Source organism: Panthera onca, chromosome A3 (genome assembly GCF_046562875.1).
Source record: "Panthera onca isolate mPanOnc1 chromosome A3, mPanOnc1 haplotype 2, whole genome shotgun sequence".
Taxonomy (NCBI): domain Eukaryota; kingdom Metazoa; phylum Chordata; class Mammalia; order Carnivora; family Felidae; genus Panthera; species Panthera onca.
The window spans coordinates 125,194,575-125,219,643 of record NC_138341.1 but is presented as its reverse complement, the minus strand read 5'-3'; the positions used below and the strand labels follow the sequence as shown (position 1 = coordinate 125,219,643).

The window sequence follows — 25,069 nt, the reverse complement described above, 5'->3', positions numbered from 1 at the left end:
TCCATGCCTAGAGGTCCTCAGGACAGCTCAGCCGGGTGCCTGTCTGTACAGAGGCCATACCCTAAAGCCCATGGTGGCTCAGAGCTGCTCTTCCTCCTGCCCCTTGACTGTGAAACATACCTGGCTGCTCACTCACTGTGGTGGCTGCAGGTCAAGCAGGAGTCTAGCTCGCTACCTGGGCACAGCCTCCCGTCCTCTGCTCCCTAGAGGTACGAGGGCAGGCCTGGCTGTGGGAGTCTGGGACTTACAGATGGATGGTGCTGGGCTCTGGACTCTTCAAACCCGATGGACACAGGCAGAGGCCACCAGGGACCCAACTGTGGGGTCAGCAGGGTGAGAAGTTAGACACTGGATCCCGGGGCTGGGGCGTGGAGGCCCAGGGGTCCAGAAGGTGAGCCTGAATGTAGAGGGTGTGGTCCCAGGACTAGCTCCAGACTCTCCGCCTTCTCTGCCCTCAAGACCCTCACGCATTCTTAGGGAGGCTTCTGTATTTCCTTTTACAAATGAAACGAGGTGGCAATAAGATGGTATGGATGGGGGGTGGGGGGTGGGTAGGAAGGGAAGGGATGGGGCCTATTTACACGGGAGCTGGAGCAAGTTTGAGGTGAGGAGTCAGGGGATCGGGCAGGGAGGGGGAGCCCTGGCAGAGCCATAATCTTCCTATGTCACTGGCAGCCTGAGCCCTGCTGCCACCTCAGGGGGAGGGTCCTGGGGTCTGCTCAGCCCCAAGAGGCCCAAGTCCCAGCAGTCCGTACCAGCACCCTGGGGCTCCTCCTCCCCGCAGGATGTGTTAAGTGGGGTGAGGCTCGCGGCTGGGGCCCTGCTCGCGGCCGGAGTCCCGGTCCTTGTTCTCGGAGGAAGACGACGAGGAACCGGAGCCGTGGCTGCGGCCTGACTGCCGGTAGGCGGTGCTCAGCTCCTGCAGCCGCTCGGGCGTCGGCCCCCACTTGGCAAAGCCAGGGTCGTTCTGTAGGAAGAGCACGGCCGTGTTGTGGACGGCCTTGTAGTGCATTTCCTCCCTGTGGGCAAAGGAGCAGCTCAGGGTGGGGCTTGGCCCGGCCCGATCGGCCGGCCCTCCTGCCCCTGCCCTCCCCAGGCACCCACTTCTTGCAGACGTGCTGGGAGCCACTGCGGTACTCGTGCTCAAAGGCAGGCAGGACCAGCTGGTGGCGTTTGAAGCGGCTCTGCTCCATGCGGGTGAGCGCCGGTGTGGGGGGTTCTCGCCACTCCGGGATAAACACGATGAAGGACAGGGGCTCCGGGGAGCTCTCGAGCAGTTTCTGTGGGAGGGGGTACGGGGTGGACGTCAGAGGCTGCCCTCCGGGTGGCTGGCGATCCCGCTTGCCAACCTACCCCACCCCCACCGCCAGCAGCACACCCACCTCAAAGTGAGAGACCATGGCATCCATGAGTTCCTCGCAGAACGGAGGGTTGGCCTCAAAGGAACCACTCAGCGGGGAAAAATCCAGGCAGGGCCTGGGGATGGAGGTGAGCACTCTAAGTCCTGCCAGAATCCCAGCCCTCAACCGGAAACAGGTGCCGCCCCCACCTCGCTGAAAGGACGGCCCTGGTCAGGCCACAGGCCAACATTCACCCTTAATTCATCCTGGGACAAGGTGTGGCCGACCCCACCGGAGTGCTGAGGATGGAGAGGCTCGGGCTGGGCAGCCAAGTCCACCAGGCTGCTTAGTGGAATGGCTGGAGCTCAGATCCAGTTCGAGCCCCGCTGCCACCACAGCACAAGCCACAACCAGGAGTTCCCCAGCTGCTGTGCTTTCCCTCTTGCTGGCCCAGGCTGGTCTTCCTACTGGAAGCTGTGTCTCCTTTCACCCATGCTCACCCCCCTCCAACACCCCACATTAGTCTGTAAGGTCCCTGAGATCTGAATGATCTCTGAGCTCTGAATTACCACTTCCCATGCCTCTCAGTGCCGGGAACCACATGCTCCTATCCCAGCCTGGGCTTATTCACAGAGAAACCCACAAGATGAGTTAGGGACTATCACAGGCTCCCGAAGTTCAGCGATAAGTCCAAGGTCACACAGCTAGCAAGGGGTGAAGGCAGGGACTACACCCAACACTGCCCAATCCCAAGTAGCTGGCCCAGGTGCAATCTATGCTCTAGAGGACCCCTTCCAGGGCCTGGGCAGAAGGGCCCCAGCAGCCCCTGGCTCTCACCCGCGGGAGCCGAAGTAGCCATCTGTGTCTGGGAAGGCAGAGCAGTACTGGCGGAAGTAGCAGTTGAGGGGCGAGGCGAAGCACTCAAAGCTGACACTGAAGAGCCGGTGGAGGGCCTCAAAGACGTGCACGGGCAGCGATCCCTGCAGGCCTGTCCCCTCGTAGAGGCCCACGCCAAACATCATCTACACAGAGGCCACGGTCAGCCTCCAGGGCTCAGCCTTCCCCCTGCATCTAGAAGAGCCCACCCCCAGCTGCCCCAGGCCCATACCTGGTACCGTCGGAGAAGACACCAGACTCGGGGCAGGAACCGCTCAAAGGCAGAGTCGTCAATGCAGCTGTAGCGGTAAAGCAGCCACTGTGGGACAGAGAGCAAGGCCCTTACACAGCGGCCCCTCACTCCCTCATAACTGGCCTCTTGCTGAGGACGCTGGGTCAAGGAGGAGGCAGCCCTCACTTCTTGCACCTGTGGGGACCTGCCTCCCCTTCACCCTAGCTCTTACCAGCTTGCTGAAGTAGTTGCGGCTGACCTTGACCATCTCCCCCTTATACCGGATGCAGACCACGTTATTCTCCATATGCATCTCCACGCTGGGCATGGGGGGCGCAGACACGGCCAGCCGGACCGGGTAACAGTACACCAGGCGGGGCTCCACTTCTGGGGCCTCCACCTCCTCTGTGGGCAGGGAGAGCAATGAGGGGCCTCCCTGCAGCGGCTCTGCTAATCCTCACCCCGGACGGACGGCCTCTGCCCCCCGTGTGCTCACACACGTACCCCAGTAACCAAGGGAGGTAAGTCTAATCCCACGGAGGAGCAGAATGCAGCTCAGATGGTTTGAGAACAAAGTTCTTGGCAGGGGCAAGAACTGGTGGCCTGTGTCGCCATGCTGCATACCGACACAAACCCCCGGTTGGCCACGTGGAAGTAGAACTGTGGCACGTCCGTGATTACGGTACCCTACTTAGGCATCTTTTTTGGGTCAAGCGCTTCGAATTACCACTGAGTTCTCGTATGATCCTACGGCTGGGCATTAGCCTGCAGGGTGGGGGAACCGGGGCTTGCAGAAATCAGCTGTAAATGCAAGTCGTCCACCTGACTGCTTACCCCAGGCCTGTCGTGTCCACCACCTTCCAGCTCCCCCTTTCCCAACCCTTCTCCAGTTCCTGGAGGAGTGCTGGGAACCCTGCACCGAAAGACAGCAGGGCCTGCCTCAGACACTGCCGGGAGAAACGGGCTTGCCCAAACCAGCCGTGGCCTAGAGGCTCAGCCTTGCTTGTCCCTTCACTCAGGGCCTGGGGTACACCGTTGACGGCATCACAGCTGGCTCCCTGCCACTGGCCCCTCACCTGGGATGTTGTTTTCCTTGAGGATGGCCAGGTGCTTCTCTCGGATCCGTTTGACATACTCCAGAGAGATGTGGTAGATCTTACTGCAGATGCCCTCCACGGAGTCCTTGGCCGCGGCCGAGACGTGGGGGCCACACTGCCTCCGCAGATGCTCCAGGCGGTCCTGGAGGAGACACTCTTGATCAGGGTTCTAGGTGGCTGTTGAGGGAAGGCTGGTGGATTCTAGCAGTCCTCGCTTTGAAACCGGCTGTTACTTACTAGCTGTGTCACTTGGACAAGTCCCTTGGCATCTCTGAATCTTAATTCCTCTACTGTTAAGGGAACACACAGTACTCACCTGATAAGGCAGTTTAAGTATTAAATGTGATCATTCCCATTAAGGGCTTACCAAGCCCCTAGCATACAGCAAGTGTCCGATAAATGCCAGCACCTATGGTTGGGGTTACACTGTGCCAGATCCCATGATAATTGCTGGGGAAACACACAAACCAGGCACAGTCCCCGCTTATAAAGCATTTGCCAACTATCAGGGAGAGACACCATTACAAAACGGGGTCCTTGGTCATTGCAGATTTGAAATTTGAGCTTTTAGCAACTTGCAAGGATTTAACTAGGCATTTGTAATTTTGCTGAATCACACGTGTGAAAGTGATGAGTGAAAATGAGTCACTCTGGCTAGTGAGCACACCTACCTTTGTCACTCTACGTGTCAAGTACAGTTACTATCGTGAAGTGCGAAACCTTGTCTCTTGTGAAAAATGGTCCTGAAAAGAAAGCCCATTGCTAGTGCTGGTGGACAGTTAGAGAAGTGACGGGTCTGGGCCAGAAAACAGAACTGTTGTGGACACAGTAAAGTAGGGAAATGAGTCTGGTGCCAGCTCTTAACTGTGATGAGCGCACACACCCCAGAAAAGGCAGTCTGTCAATCTGTGTCCAAAAATCTACTCAAGGGAGATGCTGAACATTAAGTTGAAAAAGCTACTTATGGTGTGTGGCTGAGCACAGGATTCTGTTAAGAACCTTAATGAAGAGAGTCTTTTAGGAGAGAGCCAGGAACCTGGACAAACCTCTCTACATGCAGGAGTTTAGGGACCAATGAGCATCAAAGGTTTACTGAAGTGCACAGGAACAGGATGCTGTGGGGCTCCGCCCGGCCTGGGCAGGCAGAGTGGGCTTCTTGGAGGAAGCAACCCGAGAGCCTTTCCACGGGCCTCCTTCCCCGGGGCCACTCACCATGTAGTCCTCCTTAGAGGCAGAGTGGTCCTTCCGTAGCCAGCTGAAGGTGTCCTCCACGTTCCATTTGACCACCTTCCTGCTGTCGGGGGACGCACTCCTGCCGGTGGAGGGAGCGATCAGGCATCTGTCCACACTCCTTACTCCTCCCACCCCACCTGCACTGACATTCGGGCTCTCGTTCTGCCTTTGGGAGCCAGCCCTCCTCCTGCCACCAAGCGCAATGACTGCACTCCGTTAGATGGGCCACATGGCCGAGGACCTCCCCACTCTGATCACACACCCGGCTTGCTGGGGGCAGGAGAGAGCAAACCTGGATTCGATGAGCCGCCTAGCAGCCTCTGCATATTTAAAGAGCAGGCGCTTGGCTTCCTCCCGGAACTTGATTCGGGATAACCTGGGATAGAGAACGGATAGAGTTAGGAGCCTTCTATGCAGAACTGGCTACACAACCCTTGGCTGGCCCCAGCTGCGCAGGTGTACCTGATGGGAATGTCATTCATGATTTCGCGAAACATGGAGGGCGACACGACCGGTTCACAGTTGCTCGGCAACAGGGGGTCAGAGCCTTTGTCCACGACCTTGCGCTCCAGCATCCAGCGGTTGAAGGATTCTCGAGGGGGCTCGATGCCTGCAGGACAGAAGAGCTGGTGAAGGTCTGGCTTTAGACAGGAGGCATCGTGTGGGCACTGGAGGTGCAACAGTAAATGACGGCCTGTTAAGTCAGGAGCTCATGTTCCAGGCAACACCTCCCAAAGTATATTCTAAGAATCGCTAGTTTTATAAAGGGTGTTTGTTAGATGATCCTTAGGGTAAAAGGGGAAAAGAGAAACACTATATTCCAGCAAAGTTAAGCAGGCTTATTTACTAATTAATAAAAGCTGCAGTTTACTGAGGACTTTCCATTCCTCTTACTCCTAGTAGTAGCAAGGCCATCAGGACAGATACTTCTGTTTTTGTATCACAGATACATAAAAAGGCTTCAAATGATACCGGGCAAACGAAGCATTCTGGAAGTGTTAACGATTCCTTTTGTAGTTACTGATGCCAGCCACCCTTTCTGGAAGCGGTTAGAGGAGCTGGGGCTCCAAGCAGGCCCGTCCCCATCCACTGCCTATGCTCTGGGCCACTAGGCTCCCCTGCACCATTCCCCAAGCCCGGTTCTTGCTCGCAGCAGGTGGAAACGGGGCTCTGAGGCCCCGGAGGCAGTTACCCTCTCGCTGCTGGCACAGCTCCCGATAGTGCTGCCGAAGCTTGAGGATGAGCTGGGAGCGCAGCAGCTCCACCTCGGGGTGCGGGGGCAGCACCTCTGAAGGCCCCCGGTGCTTGATGACCGCGTTGGTCTGGATGTCCAGATCCCAGTACACCCTTGGGGCACAGAAAAGAGCAACGAGGACAGTAGAGGAAAGGGAAGGAGGGGTGCCCTGGCTGCCACCACACCCCAGTCTCCCAGGCACGCAGGCCGCATCAGTGGGTGCCCCCAAGGGACCATAGCAGGGACTCACTCGGTGGGCCGGAGGAGCGCCGCCTGCTGTTTATCTTCAGGGGATGTCCCCCACATCTTCAGTGTTGGGGTTCCTGGGATACTGGGGGAGCTAGGCACCGATGGGCCCGTGGGTGTCACAGGGATTTCAATCTGGAGCAAAAAATGAGAAGGCATCAGGGTCAGGAGAGTCAGCCTATGGTTCCAGCACCAAACCCAGTGAGCTGTGCCCAGGCCCCGCTCCTGACCGACCTGCCACTGCCCGGCCTTTGCAGGGAAGCTGCTGGCTGCTTGCCTGGCTTGGCCGCTTGCCAGCCAGGTCCTCAGAGCCCGCCAGCACTCACCTTGGGCTTCTTCACACCATTGCCGCTTGGCTGCTCTTCCGAGAGCTGCCGCTTTCGGGGCTTGTTCTCAGCCGGGGGGGTTTCCACCAAACTGGAGTCTTGGGGCAGTGGGGTCGCATTCAGCCCCAAAGGGTCCGACTGGTGGAGGGAGACCAGCAGAGTTGCAACCGGGGCCAGTGGGTTGGGAGTCCCGGTAATACGGAATCCTGATGCCCTCCTGACCCCTGCTCCTACTGCTCAGACACTGGGATGCAGAAAGAACGCTGGGCTCCAGTCCCACTGGCTACTTGCAACCATGTGACCTTGGCGGAGTTCCATCCTGTCCTAATTCCCTCACATTCAAAATGGCCCTCCTGCTAAACAGGCCCAACCTCCCACTGGGAAGACGATTAAATGAGTCAGTGAATAGGACCAGCTTAACATGACCTCTGGCATGAGATAAACACACTGTACACATTGATTTCTTAAATAGCAGAGAGTCAGGAATAAAGGAAAGAGTCAAGAAATGCTTGTTTTTGAAAAAGCAAGGCCCTGTGGGTGGAATGCCTTTGGCAACACCAAAAAGAAGCATGATGGTAGGCAGGGTGGCCCTGAGATCCTAAGAGGTTTGAGTCCAGCTCTGCCTCTTACTGGCTTGAGGTCTCAGGCCAATCATTTCCCATCTCTGAGCCTCAGTGTCTTCATCTGCAAAATGGGAGTGCCAACTGGCTTGATTATGCCCAGAAAAAAAAGTTCACCCCAACTGACAGGGAACCAAAAGCCCACGTTTCTGGCAGATGGCCTGTGTTGCTACTTCCCTATCACATTGACCTTTCCACTTCTAGAACGTGCTTCTCCCCTCTTAACAACTTTTCTCTTTGCTAACTCTGTCACCTTAAATGCTAATTCAAAGAGACGCTTTCCTGTCCCGTCCTGTCCACTCCCCTCCCCCAAACTGGACCATGGTCCCTGCTGTACTCTAACACTATTCTTCATACACAAGCCAAATGTAATTGTACTGGCCCCTCAGTAGACTGTGGGCCCCCCGAGAGTACAAGGGAACGACCATGTCTGTCTTGACTCACAACTGCATTACAGGCACAGTAACGGGTAGTTCAATATCACATACTCTTTACAATCGTCTCTTTACGTGTCAGTCTCCCCTATTTGAGTACAGGTTCCTTGCTAGCAGGGAATAGGTCTTCTCTCGTGTATCACTATATCCCCAGGTCCCAACACAGGACTAGGCTCATAATAGCTGCTCAAGATACGTTTGGGGGAAGGCCCAGACCCGGAAGCTGCTTTGAGACCCCTGCCCTAGGCTGGCACTCACAATCACGTCATGTTGGCCCAGCACAGGCATCTCCCACAGGGACTGGTTGGTAAATCGGTTGAAGTAGTAGGGACGGTTCTCCCTCCTGCTCCAGCACTTCTCCCAGCCTGCGTGCACCAGCTCCTCTGCAAACAAGCATGGGACCCGGCCAGGGTCAGGGCTGCTCCTGGGGCATCTTTCCTACCCCACCACCCTACCCTGCCCCTCGCCAGTACCTGGGAGGTCCTGCACCAGGCGGATGGGCTTTGGAGAACAGGGCTGGCTCTGATTGGAGGTGCCCGGGGAGTGACTCAGCAGGGACGCTTCCTCCCGGGGGCTGCCGTGATTCTCATTGGCCATCTCCGCACCCACACCGGACCTGCCACACAGAGGACCGAAGGGTGTTAGGCCAGCAGGGTGTGGAGGTCAGCTCCACCCCCAGCCCCCGCCCACCAATTACAACCCACTGAGGGCCCCCCTGACCACTTGTAGATCTGAAAAAAGTCACTCTGGTCCTGTCCTGGAAGGCCAGTGTGGTACCACGGGAGCCCTGGAACCAAAGTTGCAGTTCTCTCAACTGTAAAATGGGTACACTCCTGTTGCTCCTTTTGCCTGAAATACTCTCCCCAGTTCTCTGCCTGGCTTGTCACTACATTCACATGCTCCAGGAAGCCTTCCTAGACTCTCCCTTCCCAAAGCTAGGTGGTCAGAGCCCATCCGCAGGGCCATGAACACCTCCACTGTAGCACTCAGTCTGGCCTATGAGCTGGATTGGTCTCCCCATCAGACTGTCAGAACTCCCAGGGCTAGGAACTGGGTCCAGTTCTCTCCAGCGCTCAGCATGGTACCTGGACCCAACAGGAACTCCATTCATTCTGCAAATATTTACAAAGCACAGAGTGCCACAGAAGACAGAACAGGGTCTGCCCTTGGGAAGCAACTCCCACAAAAAAGAACAGTAAATCCTCCTCTTCCCTGTTCCTATCCAATAAAATCTAACTGGAACAAAGTGCAGCCCAGAGTGGGCCATGGCGTCTAACTGGCTGCTTCATTCTACACTTCAGGGCAGGAAACAATCTGTTGCTAAAGAAACCAGTGGGACTGAGAAGAAACATCTAATTCAGTCCTTCCTAATCCCCAGGTGAAAATTTACCAGGAAGCAGGTCAGCTCCTTCAGATTTGTATTCTCCACTACCTTTGCCCAAAGCACACCCAGCACGAGCCTCAGTGGCCAAAGTGATTCCCAAGCTGGCTGTTAGACTTCTAGGGGCCCAACTGAGATTGGACTGGTGATCCCAAAGTTGTTTTCAATATGCCACAGCACCCAAAGAAACATTTACCCACAAAAAGAGCACGAAGCCATGTTTAACCATCAGTTATCTTTGCTTGCTGACATTTTATCAACTCCTTGTGGTCACACTGATTATCTCATGCTGATCAGAAGCTCTGATTGGCTGTTGACGACATCATAGGAATCACTGGGACATTAATTTTATTGTACACTCAGTCATAGATGTCTTTGTTAATTTGGAAAGAGAAAAGTGAATGGTTACTTTGTCAGTACAGTTTGGCAGATAAAAAATGCACGGAGCAAGAGGACATACATACAACCAAAGGGGGCCATGATAACAAAAAGGTTCGGAACCACTAACCAAGGGGAGAAAAAGCTTGATTCTCTGGGTAGGAGGGATTCCCGATGCCTTGGGGCTGAGCCCACAGGTCTCAAGGCTGGACAAGGTCCCTCTTTTTCTCACCCTCTGGGGTCTGCAATGCTAGCATGAGAGGGTTTTCTTCTCCAACCAGGTGGACCCCCACGTCACAGGGTCCAACAGAGGCAGGGGGAGGCCTGCAGGAAGGCTCAGCACAGGTGGGTGGCCGGGTCAGCAGTGGAGTGAACGGGGGCCCAGGGACCTCCTCGCATCAGCAACTGCAGAGCAAATAGAAGAGAGAGTCACAGACCTGTGAAATGCTGCACAGCAGGGACAAAATAAGAGGGGCAATGACACAGCAAGTTGGGAGCCCCCAGGACAAGGCAGGAGACACTGTGGGAGATCTGGGGATTCAAGGGATGAAACGGTACTTCTCAAGGTTCCCAAACCGAAACATTTCACGGACTTGCCGCCTGAAGTCACACGGGCTCCGGGATGAGGGGGGCCCTAAGCCTGGTTTAATGCTCCACTGTTACTGTCTTTGAAATTTTTAATAAATTTTTAACAGAGGGGACCCACATTTTCATTTTGCACACGGGACTCCACAAATTGTGTAGCTGCTCCTATCAACCAAAATATCCCTAAAAGTGGACATATAGTTGTCCCTTAACAACATGGGTCCAAACCACATGGGTCCACTTACACATGGCTTTTTTTCAACATGATACAGCGCTATAAATGTATTTACTTGTCCTTATGATTTTCTTAACATTTTCTTTCCTCTAGCTCATTTTAAAAATACAGTATATAATTCATACAACATAGAAAACGTGTTCACCGACTGCTTATGTTGCCAGAAAGGCTTCTGGTTAACTGCAGGCTATTAGTGAAGTTTTGGGGAGTCCAAAGTTATACTGGGATTTTCCACTGCACTGGAGATCAGTGCCCCTAACTCTTGTGTTGTTCAAGGGTCAACTGTACTTATCACAGATCAGAGGCCACAAAAAACACGTTTCTTGGAATCAATCTTTTAACACGTTACATGCAAATGCATTACATAACTCGGCATGTTCAACTTTATTGAAAAATATTTTTGCCAATAAATATCGTGTGACGTTGAGGCACCATGTAGCTGAACCATGCACAGGCAGCACATGCAGCCCAGCTCGGTGAGGCCAAACAGGGACACTGCAGTGTTTCCAAAACCCGTATCACAGCCATCAGAGGGCCTGTAATAGAAATCCAGATTCCCGCCCGTCCCTCACCTCACATCATAGGAGTCAAAAATGGAGAAGGGAGACACACAAGAATTTGTATTTTTTTAAACGCACTCCAGAGGTGGGACTGGGAAACAGGATGACAAATTTTACACCAGTTCAAACCTTTACCAATTTTTTACGATTGAAACTTTTTTCTTAATTTCCCAGGTGATTTGGAAGCAGCGGGTCTGCTCTGGGTGTGCACAGACCCGGGGTCCAGATCCTTCTGCCACGTTCCGACTTACAAACAGGAATGACTCGATCTCTATGGTCTCTACACGTAGAGTCTAGCATATTGTACACTTTAAGTAAGAAATAACTCTATTATTAAGATAACGTTTTTATTTATCCTGAAGTTTCCCGGCCCCTCGCATACCACAGTTAGTGCCGATCAGCTTAATAACTGTATCTGCGCAACCGGAGGAACCCACGAGAAGGAAAAGAACCCGGTTACGGGATTGGAAGACGGGGCGGGACCATCTCAGTAATATGCCAATCAGAACCCTCCAAACCAATAGGGCGGAGTCAAAGGACTTGTAAAATGCGCAGGCGCGGGGGCCACTAGAGACGGGGACTACACCCCCCCCCCCCACCTCCAGCGCGCGCACCCTTTCCCTTCCCCTCCCCCCAAACCCCAGCGGGGGCGGGCTGTTTGGCGCGCGCGCGCCGGCCCATCTCCCGGGCTCCGCCCCCCGCCCCACCGCGCGCTCCCGCCCCCGGGCTGAGGCGACTCAGAGTCGGAGCCCGACACAAAGGCGGTGGCGGCGGCAGCGGCGGAGGGGCCCTAGAGGCCGCTCCGCCCGCGCTCTCCGGGCCCACCTCCCTCACCCAAGCTACCGGCCCGGCCGCCCACCCGCGGGCCTAAGATGGCGGCGGCGGCAGAGACAGGGCAAGCGGTGGCCCCGAGCGGAAAGCGCCGGAGGGGCCACCGCAGCCCGGCTTCGGATCCCCGGAACCCGGAGCGGCTCGCGGCGGGACCATGGCTTCCTGGGGCTCTTACCTGCCCGGAGCGGACTGGAGGGGACGCGGCTACACGTTCTGCTCGACCTCCCGTTTTGCCGCCTCCGCCTCGCCCTCCCCAGCGCCGCTGCCGCCATCTTGTGTCCCGGGCCGGGACTCCGCGCTGCGCATGCGCCGGTACCGCCTCTGAGGGACCTCGCCGCTGCCGCGCCGCCATCTTGAGTGTGGCAGAACCGGCCGACTCCTCAGAGCCTGCTTGCTTTCGGCCCCTTCCCTTCCTCCCGTCCTTCCCTGCTATTCCATGCGGGTCTCAGGAGGGCAGGGCAGCTTTGCGGGCCGTGGGGTGTGAACTGAGGAAGGAACGAACTCACAAGCACGCTCCCTGCCTCTGTTTCCCCCGCGAGCACACCCGCTGGGGCTGGAGGACCTAGGTGGGAGGTGCACCAACCGGGCCGGACTGAGTGTGCGCACCGGGGGGCGCGGGGCGGGCTGGGAACCTGCGGGCGCTTGGCAAAGACGCCGGCCCGGGGGCGGGGTTGTGGTGACGCAGCTCTGGGCGTAGTGGGGGCCTGGGTCCTAGTTCCGGCGCGGCTGTGTCATTGATGTCCAGTCGCTTACCCTCTCTGAGCATCTGTCAAGAATGTTTTCCAGCCATTTTCTATGTAGAGGCTGCATGCAAATCGAATCTTCTCCCAGGATGAGGCTTCACAAGTTACAAGTGTTCCTGAGTAGAAGAAACTTAAAACAGCCGTGGGAGCCATAATAAAGGTGGCTTTGGCGAAGTTAGGAATGCAACTAAAATGCATCAGTGGGGCTCTAACAACACTGACCTATCTATGGCTACTAGTTGCGGTGCAAAGCCTCACTGAGACCTCAGACCAGCCATAAATGCCCAGCAGGAGATACAGTTGCTAGGTTCCCCCACGCGCGGCTCCCTACAGGATTCTTGGGCAGAGGCTGCCGGACGACTCAATAGCCCCACCTCCGTCGGGCCTCCTTAGTAAACTGACCTCAACAGTGGCTTGAGACGAACACAAGGTTGCCATCTGCCGTTCGCCTTGCATTTCCCAAGTGGAGCCAGAGACTGCAGGTACCCGGGCTGGGCTGCGCGCAGCCTCCGGTGTGCATGATGCCTGGCCCCGTGCAGCTGCCTGGGGGTGGGGGCGTGTCGGCAAAACGCGAGGCAAATAGTATGAACCAGGGTGCTCATGAGTCTGGCTGGTTCAGATCTGTATCCTCCGCCCTGGACGTGTGGCCTTGAAGGAGTTGTTCGACATCTTTAAGCTGTAGTTTCCTGTAATGGAAGAGAAGTCCACCTGGCGAGAACTGAGATGGCGTCTGTAAAGTACTCAGCACATGTGGGACCCGGCATTTAATAAATGTTAGCTGTTACGTCTCACGGGGTTGTGAGGGTTTCTCCAAGTAGATTTGAGCCTTCCCCAAATCCACCTGCTCGGGATAGGCCCAGTAAGTGCAGCCAAATCCTGCCCTTACAGAGAGGCCAGTTCACTTGGGAAGCTTGATGGGAAATCAGATGCCTGGTGCCCACCTTAGACCTACATAGGGGGGACCAGATGTCCTGCTCTCCCTGGGACAGTCTTGGTTTATATCTGTTGTCCTGGCATAATTATTAATATTGCATCCTTTCTCAAAAGCGCCCTGGTTTGGACAATAAATTATACGGTCACTCGAGATTTACAGAATACCTAGTTTTTGTTCTTAAGATTTTTTTTTTTTTTTTTTTTAAGTAATCTCCACACCCAATGTGGAGCTTGAAATCACAACCCCGGGATCAAGAGTCTCAAGCTCCGCCGACCGAGCCAGCCAGGCGTCCCCAAAAGGCCTAGTTTTGCAAGCTCCCCAGCTAGTACTTATTAACACAGGAGTGTAAAAACCATGTACTGATTGCTATCTGTTCCTGGTTTTTTGCTTTCAAAGTACGTTAATTTGTTTCTCAGAGTCTCTTAATTGGTAACTAAAGCACCAAGCATCCCAAGTGCCTATCCCTGTTTTATCATGTAACCCTTTCCAAGAACTCTGAGAGTAGAAATGATTATCTCAAGTCCACACGTGAGGAAACTGAGGCTGGGGGAAGGGGGTCAAGTAATTATATGAAGTATCAGAACTGTTTTGTTTTTTTTAATGTTTACTTATTGAGAGGGAGAGAGATTCTCAAGCAGGCTCTGCACTATCAGCTCAGGGCCCAATGCGGGGCTCGATCCCACATACTGTGAGATCATGACCTGAGCTGAAATCAAGAGTCTGACGCTTAACCAACTGAGCCACTCAGGTGCCTCCAGAACTGCGGTTTTTTTTTTATTTTTAAAAAATTTTTTTTTCAACGTTTTTTTATTTATTTTTGGGACAGAGAGAGACAGAGCATGAACGGGGGAGGGGCAGAGAGAGAGGGAGACACAGAATCAGAAACAGGCTCCAGGCTCCGATCCATCAGCCCAGAGTCTGATGCGGGGCTCGAACTCACGGACCGCGACCTGGCTGAAGTCGGGCGCTTAACCGACTGCGCCACCCAGGCGCCCCCAGAACTGTGGTTTTAAAGACGAAGGTTCCCAGCGTTAAAACCCAAAGCTGATTCCAGGAAGCCACACTGCTTCCCTCTCTTGTGGAGAAGGGACTCTGAACTTGAGAAAGTGACTTTCCTGAGCTCACACAATGGTCCTGGGCAATTCCACTTCAGTATCGTGCAGGTCTCAAACTCAGAGTGTTAAACACTGCTCTTTGCTTTCACCTCCCTCCCCAGACTCGTTCCTCCCAAAGGATTCCTCACCTTCCTGTTCTCACTTTCTGCACAACAGTGAAAATCAGCCTCTTCTCTCCAACCTCATTCCTGCTACCTTAGAGCAAGCCCCATTATTTTTGAAACACTTTTTATTGTTAAGAGTAGCACACATTCAGAAAAGTGCACAAAACAGAAATGTAAAGGCCACCTGGGTGGCTGAGTCGGTTAAGCGTCTGGCTCAGGTCTTGATCTTAGGGTGGTGAGTTTGGCCCTGCATCAGGCCTGCGTGGGGCTCTGCGCTGCGCGTGAAACTTCCTTAAAAGGAGAGAGAGAGAGAAATGTGAAACTTCGTGATTTGTCACAGAGTGAACACCCAGGTGAACATCACTCAGGTCAAGGTATCATCGAGCCCAGGGGCACCTGGATGGCTCAGTCGGTTGAGTGTCCAACTTCAGCTCAGGTCATGATCTCACAGTTTGTGAGTTCGAGCCCCGTGTCGGGCTCTGTGCTGACAGCTCGGAGCCCGGAGCCTGCTTCACATTCTGTGTCTCCCCGTCTCTCGGCCCCTCCCCTGCTCATGCTCTGTCTCTCTCTCTCTCTGTCTCTCAATAATAAATAAATGTTAAAACATTTTTTTTAAAAAAAGGGTATCATCGAGCACAGGGTAATCACTGTTAATTTTGTGATAATCACTTCTTTCTTTGATAGTTTGACCACTGGGTATCTCTAAACACTATAGTTTCACTTTGCCTGTTCCTTGCACTTCATTTAAATGGAATTATGCAGTTCTATATTGTGTTGGCTTTCTTTTGCTCGACATTGCACTTGTGAGACTCATTTCTGTTGTTGCATGTAGCTATAGTTCATTCTCATTGCTGTATTCTGTCTTCCAACGTATATTTATCTATTCTGCTCTTGGGATATTTGAAACTGCTCCCCCAACCCTGTATCTCCTTTCTGAATTATTACAGATGCTTAATAATAATAACAAAACAATTCTATTTAAATAAATAACAAGTTAATAATCCGCTGATTCTTTACATGTTTGAGTGAATGAATGAATGAATGAATGAATAATAAGACTAGTCTCCACACTGGTCTTCTGGTCGTCCAGCCTTGCTTCTCTCCTACTCCATAATCCACCCTGTAGTCACAGAGATCTTAAGTCTGGTCATATGGCACATCTGATCAAGTCACCCTGGGCTTAAGACCCCTGAATGTCTCCCCACTGACTGCAGGATAAAGTCCCAAACCTTTAGCTTGGTTTACAACACCAGAATGGTAACGACAGCTGCCATGGCAGAGTATTTACTGTGAGCTGTGCCAAGCACTTTAAATACATTCACGTTATGCACGATCCGGATCTTCAAACCACCTCTCCTCATCAGGCCCCAGCCATCTTGAACGACGCATAACTTCCCCCAAAGTGCCAGGTTCTCTCTTGACCCCGGGCCTTTGCATATGCTGTTTGCTCTTCTCTCCCCCCGCCGCCCCCTGCCTTTGACTTATTCAGGCTTCAAGTCTTTATTTTTTTTAATTTTTTGTCTTTTTCGAGAGAGACGGCAAGGGAGGGACAGAGAGAGAGGGAGACCCAGAATCCCAAACGAGCTCCAAGCTCCAAGCTGTCAGCACAGAGCCTGACGCAGGGCTCCAACTCGCAAACCGTGAGATCATGACCTGAGCTGAAGTCAGATGCTTAACCGACTGAGCCCCGCTCCAAGTCTTACTTTAGATGGCACCTCCACCAGGCAGGCTTCCCTGAACTTGCCTTCACCCAGGCTAGGTCAGGCCCCCACTTCTGTATTCCTATTCCTGCGCTCAGTGGACTGCTTGAGGGCGGGGCTGGGGCTTGTTCACATCTGGAGACCCCATGCCCAGTGCTGTGCTTAATTAACCGTCTGTAAATATTTGTTGACCACGAACAGACCACATTGGGTTGAAATCTGGGTGACTTTTTCAGGTATCCCTGCTTCTATTCCAGGCTCTGGTTTCTGCGGTGGGCACACCAAGGCTGTGCCCTTTAGGATGCCAAGAAAAGCATGAGCTGCCTGCCGTGGCAGAGTCCCTGCCAGCAGCCTAGAGTCCTCTACTCCGAAGATAGGGATGGGCAGGTCGAGCAGAGATCCTGGGGCTTTCAAGCACTCCATCAAGTTTTCCTGGAGTAAGATGCCTGGTGAGTTGGGAGAGATGGTTGAGATAAGCGGGCTCCTCCAGGTTTAGCCAGCTCTGGCTGGGAGCCTGCTGGCAGGGCCTCTGAGGACCTCAGCCTCAACTCAGGACAAAGCCCAGTCTCCATATTAAAGCAGAAACATAAACATACAGGCTCAGGTTGCCACATACCTTAACCCCCTTGTTCTTTTCCACGACAGCAAGAGGCTGCGAAGACAGAACCACACATCTCAACCCCTGAGGTCCTGGCGGTTGGGGGAGGGAGGCTCCAGCGTAATCCTGATCCAGGCCGCCCCCACCCGGGTCCGGTCAGAGCTGCCCATAGACTCTGTTCTGCAGTTTAAATAACACTAAGGCAGTTTCCAAGGCCAGTGGGCCTGGCCCCAGGGAAACTGCAGAAGAAATTCTTCCAGCCCAAACTGTGGTTTCCACTGGGAGTGGCTCTCCGGCCATTCTGGGGCCAGATGAGAGAAACCATGTAGGCCAAGAATAGATGAGAGGAGTGGGGCGTCTCCTCTGGTCTTCCTGGTCCTGTAAGTGTCTGATGTGGTGTCACGGCCCCCTCCGTTTCTTCATCTGACCGGACCCAACGTGAGTCGGGGCCTGCCCTAGGACCGTGAGCACCAGAGATACATAAGACAGATGTTTTGTCCTCAGGGAGCCCACAGAGGAGGCAGGGGGCAGACACATAAATAAGCCCTCTGCTATGGGGAGATAAGGGTTCTGTTGGGATGGCCAGGAGGGTGGGCCCTGCAAAAGACAAGGCTTCAGAAGAGCTGGCAATGAGCTGAATCTTCCTGGAGGGGTAGGATTTTCCAGGTGGGCAAGGACACAGCCTGTGCCGAGGCCTGGAGGGGTGGAAAGGGGTGGCATGTTTGGGGAACTAGTCAGCCGGAGCACCGCCAGGCACGGGGGAGGTGCAGGTCGAGCCGGGGCCCTCGACCCCAAATTCAGTGTCTGTTCTGCGCCCAGCATCTCCAGGTGGCATCTGAGTCATCTCAGGATAGGGGCGGGGGGCACCTCCACCCTCCCCACCCATTCCTTCTGATGCCCGTTTTTCTATTTTGGGCAGAGTGGCCACGAACCAGGATGTTTATACTCATATAAGCTGAGTCTGCAGAATGAAATTCCAGACTTCTCCAAAAAAGAAGCCAGGGTGACAGCTGGCAGCTTCCTGAACGTCTGTGATCGGAGGGAACTTTGATCTAAAGAAGGGGGTGGGGGAGGACACCAACTGAGCCTGGGTCCCAGCTGAGGGGTTTCTGGGACACTTGGCTTCTAACCCGGATGTCTCAACCCCGGTGGGAAAAACCTGGGGTATAATTTATGTGCCACAAGATTCACCTGTTTCACATGTACAATTTCAGTGATTTTGAGTAAATGTACACAGTTGTGCACACATCGCCACAACTGAGTTTTAAGACCTTTCCATTTCTCCCAAAATGAGCTCCTATGACTGTTTGCTGTCACCCCTTCTTCCCACGCCCCAGGCCCAGGTGACCACTACTCTGCTTTCTATCCCCTTAGACTTGCCTTCTCTGGGCTTGTCATACAGATGGAATCATACAGAATGCAGTCTTTGCCCTGGTCCCTTCACTTTGCATCACGTTTTTCTTTTTTTTTTTTTTTTTAACCTTTTTTTTAAAATTTATTTTTGAGACAGAGAGAGACAGAGCATGAACAGGGGAGGGGCAGAGAGAGAGGGAGACACAGAACCTGAAACAGGCTCCAGGCTCCGAGCGGTAAGCACAGAGTCTGACGTGGGGCTTGAACTCACGGACCATGAGATCATGACCTGAGCTGAAGTCAGATGCTTAACCGACCGAGCCACCCAGGCGCCCCACATCACGTTTTTCTTAAAAAAAATTTTTTTGGCGGGGGAAGGAGTGCCTGGGTGGCTCAGTCATTTGAGTGACTTCGGATCAGGTCACGATCTCATGGTTCATGAGTTCAAGCCCCACACTGGGCTCCCTGCTGACAGCGTGGAGCTCTGCTTGAGATTCTCTCTCTATCCCTCTTTTTCTGCCCCTCTCCCACTCATGCTCGCTTTCTCTCTCTCTCTCAAAATAAATAAACTATAAAAAATACTTAAAAATGTTTTAATGTTTATTTTTGAGACAGAGAGAGTGGGAGCAGGAGAGGGACAGAGAGAGAAGGAGACACAGAATCTGAAGCAGGCTCCAGGCCCTGAGCTGTCAGCACAGAGCCCGACTTGGGGCTTGAACCCACAAACCGTAAGATCATGACCTGAGCTGAAGTCAGATGCTTAACCAACTGAGCCACCCAGGTGCCCCTGAGGAAGTTTAAAAAAAAAACAAACAAACACCCACTGATGCCCAGGCTTCATCCCGGACCAAATAAACCAGAGTCTTGTGGGGCGCCTGGCTGGCTTAGTCCGTACAGCATGTGACTCTTGAGCTCAGGGTCATGAGTTCAAACCCCACACTAGGTATGGAGCCTACTTTTAAAAAAAATCAGTCTCAGCATTTGGGGCCCAGACATAGGTATTCAAAACATAACAAAACAAAGCACAACCCTACTTTAAAAGCTACTGACGTACAGAAGGGTTGAGAACCAGCGATCTTGCTCTAGGCCTGCAGTTCTGGCCTATGGGTCACCGAGAGGGGCCTCAGGCTGGCCGGCAGCCTCTCCCAGGCCAGGAAACATATGTGCTTGGGGTTAGGAAACAAGCTGCCTGCCAAGAAGTCACATGAAGTCCTGGGACAGATGAGACTTTCGGGAGGCGAGGTGAATGGGGCCTGGTGTGGGTTGGGTCAGGGAGTCCTGATTTCTGCACAGACAGCTGAGATCCTGAGGGAGTACCCTCCCCCCCGCCCACCGACTTCAAGGACCGTTCAGGCCTCTGAAGAGATTAGGAAAGTATGGCATTCCTGGCTGCAGACCAGCGCCAGAGAACCCCAGAGAGATGGAAGGGGATGCGTGGTGCCAGCGGGGAGCGGAGGGAGCTTAGAGGCTCAGGAGGGAATTAGGCTGGGGCTGCTCAGTCTGTGATAAAATATCCTCCTTTTGAAGGGTCTGCAGATGGTAATAACCACCCACACTCCATGTACCAGACTCTGTGACGGGCCCTGGGGACACAGCCATGAGTAAGTGTCAGGCGTCTACCCCACTGGGGCCTTCAGTCTGCTGGAAGAAACAGACAATAAGGAATTAAACAGAACAACAGGCAGCGATGGGGAGGGGGCCTTCCAGGGCAGATGACGCTTGAGTAGAGACTCGAGGGCATGAAGGAAGCCAACCAGGCAAGGTCTGTGGAGGGAAGAAGGGTAAATGGCAAGTTTGAGGCTGAGTGAGTGGGTGTCCCAACAGTGGTAGCAGATAGGTGGAGAGGAAGGTAGGCAGGAGCTAGACCACCTAGAGTCCTTCTGGGCTCCTGGCCAGAGTCCAAATCTTATTTTGTGTGTGATGGGGAGTGACCGGAGGCTTTTGGACAGGGTAGTAAGATACTACGGTTTCTACTTTTTAAAGATCACTGCGGTTGGTGCAGGAAGGCTAGACCTTTAGGGGCAATCATGAGGCAGGGAGAGGAGACTAGTGGTCCAGGTAAAAGAAGAAAACAGCCTGGACCAGTGGTGGTGCAAAGGGAGAGGTGTGCACGGATGCGGGGCACCTTTTGGAGTTAGGGACACCAGGATTTGCCACAAAGGAAACAAGAGAGTCGAGGATGAGTCCTGTGCTTCTGGTTGGAGCATCTGAGTGAGTGTGGTGCCATGATCTGAGACGGGAAGCCTGGGAGAGCAGGAGAATTTGGCACCCGCGTGGGGACAGTGCTGACACACGGCTCCAGCTGGGTGACAACGAGGAGGGAGGCCGGAGGGCTGTGATGTCCTCATGACTCCCGGCCGTGTGCATGTTGGGCCCTCACAGACTGTGGTGGCAGAGCATCTCGGAAAAAGCCAAGATGCTGGAATGTGCTGGGTGCTTCCTGCAACCTTTGCAAAGGCCGGCAGAGAGGCGAGCGTTGGCTGAAGACGGTGGCCCATCCTCATCGTCAAAAGGAAAAGTCCCTACCGCTTGCTGCCCGCTCCCGTCAGTTCCTTTGAAATTATATTTCTGGCTCGTGAACTCCAGACATCTAGCCAGCACTGTACAGATATTCCACCCCCTTCCCCAAAGCAGTGAGCAGCTGGGAAGCCCATGCCCAGTGCTAATGAAAGCGGGGACAGGAGGTTTAGAGGGCCATCAGCAAAGAGGCCCCCAAGAGTCAGAGTCAGCTAGGCTTCAAGAGGCATGGAAACTGGAAATGAGGGTGAAGGCGAAGGAAACAAAGGAGAGAAATCAGAAGGCGAGTAAGTGGCTCGAGGCCACACGGAGCCGGAGAGGTACCAGGACAGGCATTCACAAGACCCGGGATCCAGAAGATCCTTTGGGGGCCAGGTGGCCGGCTCCATCTACAGAAAAAGGAGCTGGTCTCTGAGGAGAAAACTAAAGAAAAGGAGACACCAAAAGGCCAGCGTCCAGGCTTTAGAAGCCACAGAAAGGCAGTCAGCGGCTCTTCCCTGGCCAAACTCAGAGAGCCCCCGTCCTGTCTTCTCCCCATTTGGTAAATGTCTGGCCCCCACGTGGGGTCATTCCGCCTGCTTGGGGAGATGCAGTCGGAGGCTGTCACTCTGACATCTGTCCCCCCACACATACCTCTCCCCCGTTCCAACACCACCCCCTGTCACACATTCCCAGGCACACCCACGCTGACCAACCCAGGCACGTACAGCCACAGGCTCCAGCGGACTGAGAGGGAGGGGGTTCATTTCCTGAGGGGTAGCTTGGATGGGCGTCGGGGGCGGGAGAATGGTCAGGAGGGGAGATGGGCTGACGCAGCTTCTCCAAGCCATGCGAGGATCCAAAGAAAACACAGCTGGAGACAGGGAGAGGGCGGGGGAAGCCGGGCTACACATGTTGACATCTTGGGCAGAAATCCAACTCGGTATCTTGTGGTCAGTGGAGACTGTGTTTACTCACTCGGACCAGTTACTTCCTCCTGCGGTACCTCAGTTTGCCAGTCTGCAAAACAGGGGCGATAACAGCGTGTCTCGGGGCACCTGGGCGGTTCAGGCAGTTAAGCATCCGACTCTTGGTTTCGGCTCAGGTCCATGAACTCACAGTTCTCGGTTTTGAGCCCCGCGTTGGGCTTTGTGCTGACAGCTCGGAGTCTGCTTGGGATTCTTTCTCTCCCCCTGTCTCTGCCCCTCCCCTGCTTGTGCTCTCTCTGTCTCTCAAAATAAGTAAATAAACTTAAAAAAAAAATAACTATCTCAAGGAATTGTGGTGAGGACTAAATGGGGGTCATTTAAAAAGAGACACAGTTGAGTAGGTTGGTTAAGAGCATGGGTTCTGGAGCCAGATTGGCTTGAGCTAGTTATGTAACCTCTCTGGGTCTCAGTTTCCTCATCTGTAAAATGGGATGATGATACCTGTCTTACAGGATGTTATGAATTTTCAAGTGAGTTGATATTTGTTTAAAAGAATTTTTTTTAATGTTTTATTTATTATTGAGAGAGAGAGAGTATGAGCTGGGGAGCGGCAGAGAGAGAGGGAGACACAGAATCCGAAGCAGGCTCCAGGCTCTGAGCTGTCAGCACAGCCCAGTGCGGGGCTCGAACTCGTGAACTGCGAGATCATGACCTGAGCCGAAGTCGGACGCTTACCCTACTGAGCCACCCAGGTGCCCCAAGTGAGTTAATATTTTGTAAAGCACTTCTTGTTTGTTAAACAACTAGCTAATGCTAATGACCAGAGACATTTACTGAACCTTTAGCATGCCAAGTAGTAGGCTCATCACTTTATATACTTTATTACTTTAAAATCTCACTGCCACCCAGAGAGGTGGGCAGGTACTAGATTGTCTCCATTTGACAGATGTGGAAACTGAGGCTCTTAAAGAGATTTACTTTTTCATTTACTCTTGAACGGGGTTGGCCAACTGTGGCCCACGGGCCACATCCAGGGAGCCTTGTTTATAGCTGCGTCCAGGCTGCAGTGGCAGAGTTTGAACAGCTGTGACAGAGACCACAGGGCCAGCAGAGCCTGAAATATGTACTACCTGACCTTTCACAGGAACACCTCTCTGACCTCTGCTCTAGAAAATGACAGACGCAAGGTCGGAACCAATTCTGTCTGATTCCAAAGCTCTTAACTGCTTGGCTCCTCTCATGTTTTACAATATCACTGTCCCGGGTGCGTAGCAGGGGCTAGAAAAGCATTGCTTTCCTGTCCCTTCGAGTGCTGGGAAGTCCCTCCTTCCCTCTTCAAAGCCGGGAGCGAAAGTGCAAAGGGATTTGGGTATTCTGATCTCTTCAATCCTCAAGCCAAGTGTTGAGGAGCTTGGCAAAGTCCCTCCTGGGCTTCACATCTGCCAGTATCACTGAAATGTGAGGGTTGGGGGCACAAGCTTTGGGAGAAAGGGGAAACCAGTGTGAGGGAGAGGGCTGGGCTGACCGGGCAAGTCCCTGGAATCAAGGCCATTGAGTACATCTTTTCATCCCCCAGCCCAGGGCTGTATTTAGGGTCAGTTGGGCTGAGACAAACAGCGAGGTGCAGAAGTTGCGGAAGAATCCAGGGTGGTATAGGTATCACCTGCTCCCCGGGCACGTTTGAGGGCTCCGAACCTGTCCAGTCACTCTGCAAATGGGCACTGCCTACACTTAGTGCCAGGCACCGTTCTAGGTACTGGGAAGGAGTGGTGAGCCCAGCTCTCATGGAGACAGGCCATGTCTCCGACAACTTGGTAAACCATTAAATAGTCACAAGATCAATAAAAGCAAACAAACCAGGCTGATGTGATTGAGAGTAACTGCTGCGTAGGCAGGAAAGTCCTCTCTGAGCAAGTGCCATCGAAGCTGAGACCGAAATGACAAGGAGCTAGCTGTGGGAAGATCAGGTGGAAAGGCATTTTGAGCAGAGGGAACAGCAAGTGCCAAGGTCAGTGTGGCCAGAGCAGGACGTGAGTTCGACTCAGATGGTGAACTCACGGTTCGTGGGTTTGAGCCCAGCTTCGGATCCTCTGTCCCCCTCTCTCTCTGCCCTGCTCTCCTCTCTCTCTGGCTCTTTCTCTCTCTCTCTCTCAGAATAAACACATAAACATTAAAAAAGAAATGCCAGGTGCTTATCAAGCCCTTTAAATGCATTAACTGTTTTAATCCTCAGGAGAGCAATCCAGATGAGGAAACACAGGCCCAGAAGGTTAAACCACTGGCCCAAGATCACGGAGCTGTGTTTAAAGCTCACTGGGGCTGCTGTGGGGACAGGGAAGTTCAGGGGATAAGAATCCCCTGCATCTCCCACAGGAAATAACAGTGATACAAAGACGAAGCTTGCATTTCAGTGAGGAAAATGAGAGGAAAGAAAACTAACATCCACCAGGTTTTCTGCTTGAGCCAGGCTCCGGGAAGAGCGGGGTTACTAGAGTTCAAAAGCATTAAGGCACTTCCTCCTCTGGATATCCTTAGCACTCTCTTTGTTCCTGTCCTACATGCTTTCTGTCTCGTGTGCTTGTGGTTTGTGCCCCTAATCTTAACAGCCAGCATTTATTTGGCACTAAATGGTGTACCATGTACCATGTCTAAAACATGCACTATGCCCACTTTTTAATTTTGTAAGTCTATTTATTTTGAGAGAGAGAGAGAGAGAGAGCACGAGGGAAGGTCAAAAAGAGAATCCCAAGTAGGCTGTGCACTGTCAGTGCAGAACCTGATGGGGGGCTTGAACCCACGAACCATGAAATCATGACCTGAGCCGAATTCAAGAGTCGGTCGCTTAACCACCTGAGCCACCCAGGCGCCCCCATTTAATTTATTCTTGCAATAACTTTATTGTTTCTGTTCTAGGAAGAGGCAACTAAGGTTCAGAGCTGCCTCAGCAAGGGGTCCAACAATTGGACCTGAGAACTGACAGCCTAGGATTTGAATCCTGGCTGTGTGATAACTACTAGGCTGTAAACACCACCTCCCACCCTTTCACAAACAGTTCATGGCTTCTCTGATAGTAACTGCATGATGGTCTGTTTTCCTGCTAAAGCCCGTCCATACTAGCGCCAGCCTCATAGGTTAAGAAGATTAAATAAGTTAATCTAGATCTAGTATGACTAGCCATCCTGGTTTGCCTGGGGACCCTGGAACCATCCTGGAAGGGAGACATTCAGTTTCAAAGCCGGGAAAGTCCTAGGTAAATCAGGACACGTTGGTATTCCTACCTGGATGAGTGCTTGGTGCTAAATACACGTTCAAGGGACGCTAATCTTTATTGCTTCTCCTTTCCTCTTTCATCCATTTGATAACAAAAAGGTAGCAAACACTTACTGTGTGCCTGTCCCAAGAGCTGGGAACACTGTAGGCAGCATATGGAGACACTGTGCAGAGAACCTAGCTTCAGAGGTTCACCAAAAAAAACCCACAGAAAACAAA

At 53.1% G+C, this 25,069-nt stretch overlaps 1 protein-coding gene and 1 long non-coding RNA gene across 5 annotated transcripts; one reads left to right on the top strand and one right to left on the bottom strand.

The window, feature by feature from the left end:
* Positions 1-470: 470 nt before the first annotated feature.
* On the bottom strand, positions 471-12,138 carry PCIF1 (phosphorylated CTD interacting factor 1). Of its 4 annotated transcripts, none has more exons than XM_060619501.3 (18): positions 11,784-12,138; positions 9,528-9,802; positions 9,216-9,329; positions 8,112-8,254; positions 7,897-8,021; positions 6,585-6,722; positions 6,263-6,393; positions 5,971-6,125; positions 5,241-5,388; positions 5,071-5,154; positions 4,758-4,857; positions 3,525-3,687; positions 2,681-2,853; positions 2,449-2,535; positions 2,178-2,362; positions 1,383-1,476; positions 1,105-1,280; positions 471-1,019 (listed from the first exon to the last, which is right to left on the bottom strand). In XM_060619501.3, the coding sequence occupies exons 3-18, from the start codon at positions 9,236-9,238 to the stop codon at positions 791-793; spliced, it is 2,154 nt and encodes a 717-aa protein (XP_060475484.1). In that variant the 5' UTR covers positions 9,239-9,329; positions 9,528-9,802; positions 11,784-12,138; the 3' UTR covers positions 471-790. The 4 variants fall into 4 exon arrangements, with proteins under 4 accessions (XP_060475484.1, XP_060475501.1, XP_060475513.1 ...); XM_060619518.3 differs by having other exon boundaries at positions 9,630-9,802; XM_060619530.3 differs by lacking the exon at positions 9,216-9,329.
* Positions 12,139-12,188: 50 nt separating this feature from the next.
* On the top strand, positions 12,189-15,505 carry LOC132669561 (uncharacterized). The gene is made up of 2 exons (XR_009606169.3): positions 12,189-14,033; positions 14,275-15,505. It is a non-coding gene; the product is annotated as an uncharacterized LOC132669561 (long non-coding RNA).
* The last annotated feature ends 9,564 nt before the right edge of the window (positions 15,506-25,069 follow it).

Coding starts and splice junctions, on each gene's coding strand:
- PCIF1 (XM_060619501.3), bottom strand. CDS start 9,238: ATGGCTTCGTGCTCTTTTTGTGG. Junction 8,022..8,111: donor CCTGGTGCAGGACCTCCCAG/GTACTGGCGAGG, acceptor GCTTGTTTGCAG/AGGAGCTGGTGCACGCAGGC. Junction 2,363..2,448: donor GTCTTCTCCGACGGTACCAG/GTATGGGCCTGG, acceptor GCCTCTGTGTAG/ATGATGTTTGGCGTGGGCCT.